This window comes from Dermacentor variabilis, chromosome 6, assembly GCF_050947875.1.
Source record: "Dermacentor variabilis isolate Ectoservices chromosome 6, ASM5094787v1, whole genome shotgun sequence".
NCBI lineage: Eukaryota > Metazoa > Arthropoda > Arachnida > Ixodida > Ixodidae > Dermacentor > Dermacentor variabilis.
Genome location: NC_134573.1, coordinates 58,212,346 through 58,214,628, shown reverse-complemented (window position 1 = coordinate 58,214,628; position 2,283 = coordinate 58,212,346). Strand labels below are relative to the sequence as shown.

At 47.5% G+C, this 2,283-nt stretch overlaps 1 protein-coding gene across 1 annotated transcript; it reads right to left on the bottom strand.

The window, feature by feature from the left end:
- Nucleotides 1–308: 308 nt before the first annotated feature.
- Nucleotides 309–743, bottom strand: LOC142586145 (arylamine N-acetyltransferase-like). Its single transcript, XM_075697398.1, has one exon. It carries the CDS (start codon nucleotides 741–743, stop codon nucleotides 309–311), a length of 435 nt encoding a protein of 144 aa, XP_075553513.1.
- Nucleotides 744–2,283: the final 1,540 nt, after the last annotated feature.

Below are 2,283 nucleotides of genomic sequence, written 5' to 3'. Positions count from 1 at the left end.
GTCTTTGATGTGACGCTGCTCCGCTTGCCCGAAGGTCGAGCGGCGACAGACGCGGCCGTCCCCTAGCGTCACTGACGAATCGACCTCGAAGTGCCCCACACTGAGCACGTGGCGGAAAAGCAATCGCGGGTGCAGCTTGATGTACCAGGTCCTTTAGACAATGTCGATCCAATTTTGCGGCGGAGGAAGCACGTGGTACAAGGGACGCCCACTCGGCGACGCAGCACCGCGTCCTGCCGGCTTGATGGCCACTTCGATGTTCCCTTCTTTATCGAGCCTTCGCACACGGTAAGGCTCTGTTTCGCCTTCTACAGGAAGCGCTTTGAAAGGGTTGGGCCCTCGTAAGCGACCTCGGCGAGGTACTCTCCTTCCTCGCCCATGTCGACGCATAAGAGCACGTGTCCTAGGGGGGTGAGTGTCGAGTCCATCGGACGCTTCCAGTGGACCCGGGCAGCCCGAATGTGGAACCTAAAGCGCAGTGTCAACAGGAGCCTGCCGAAGAGGTTATTGAGCTCGATGCAAGAGCCACTGCGATGTTGTTCATTCACCTTGCAGAACACCGAGTCGTCATTCAGCGACAGCTGATTTCGGACGAACACGTCTATGTTTTGGGAAGGGATTCGTTCAACGTAGGCCTCGGTGAGAATCTTCAAGGTCGCCAGGTTCTGTTCTCTCAGGGCACTCTGCTGTAGCTTCAGGACGTCAGGGCAAAGTAGCCGTTCTTTCGGGTTAAGTGGTCCCATGCGGTAGCCACCCAAGTCTATCTTTTGCTTGGCCGCTTCGGCGAAGAGCTCTGGGTCTGGATGCTCGAAAGACTCACCAGTGTGGCAGCTGCAGTCGAGGTTTTCTGCCGGTGAAAAGAGCGCTGGACTTGTGACGCCTCTTTTTGGAAGTTTGCTCTGTCGAACTAGCGCTAATTCGGAACTTCGTGTATGCACGTTTGCATGAGCACCATCACGTTTGTCTCACTTGTACATACCATGACAATTATTAATCTTAAGGTTTACATTTATTTTCGTTCCTTCTGTGCATCCTAGATCATTTAAGTTCCTGCTCCCTTTCTCTATACAGAGTAGCATGTAAATACCTACATGCACGTAAGGAGAATTCTGTGGTTTTTAACGAATAAAATTATTTTTCTCTCTCAAGCGAGCGTGATTCGATGGTCGCGCTGAAGTTGAACTGTGGGCGTAGAACATCTGTTCCCGAACTATGAACGTTCCATGACCCTCCCTGCTCACCGGAAATATGAATCAGATGTTAGTAGAACTTTTTTATGTATAGGTTGTAGTCTCCACTCTAAAATATCTGTGTTAAAATGCTACAGCCGCATGCCTATAATATACAATTGGACCCTGTGTTGCTGATTTCCTCTTTCTTTTGTTTTTCGCCGGTTACACTCAACAACCTCGCAAAAGAAAACTAACAGAATATACGACTATCGGTTGTACTAGCAGAATGACCGCAAACTTGAAGCAGGAAAGAAAAAGCAGGAGCAAACATAGATGAAGCCACAGGAAAGCGGCTGGAAAGGAAGGTGCCCAGCTGCCTTCCTGCCGCTTTATCTATGTTTGCTTTTGTTTTTTTCCTGTGGAATTCTCTTAGCATACCATCCCGGCCACGGCAGCCGCATTTCGATGGGGGCGAAATGCGAAAACACCCGTGCACTTGGATTTAGGTGCATGTTAAAAAAACCCAGGTAGCCGAAATTACCGGAATCCTCCACTACGGCGTGCCTCATAATCAGAAAGTGGTTTTGGCACGTAAAACCCCACAATTAAAATAAATAATTAGCATAACAGTGTAACTAGCCCAGCAAGCCACTATTATCAATGGCTATGCGACCAGCTGAGTTCGCTCGTGAGTTCTGTTGCGGCATCAGTAACTTTTTAGTACTAATTGGTTAATTAGCTAGCGAAGATTTTTAAACAACTTTCATATATTGAAGTGGGAGCGTGACTTTCTATATGTATCGCAATAATAAAGATAGTTCAATATTTCATCAAATATGAACTTGTGTATTTTGGAATCTCTTTAAACAGGTCCTGAGAACATAAAAATTACGTTCATGGCCGTAAAGAACGCATGTATGATCACCGTAGATGTGATAGTCTTGTACATTACCATTATGTTTTTATCAGCTTGACTAGGGTTATCCCGGATACTCCTATATTTGACTACCAGCAACCACTGAATCAAGTTTCTGCTAGCATAGGAGGATTGCACTAACGTCACCGAAGGTGCCATCTTGGTCAACAAGCTCGATGAGCAGCTGCCTCCGCT

Coding starts and splice junctions, on each gene's coding strand:
- LOC142586145 (XM_075697398.1), bottom strand. CDS start 743: ATGGGACCACTTAACCCGAAAGAACGGCTACTTTGCCCTGACGTCCTG.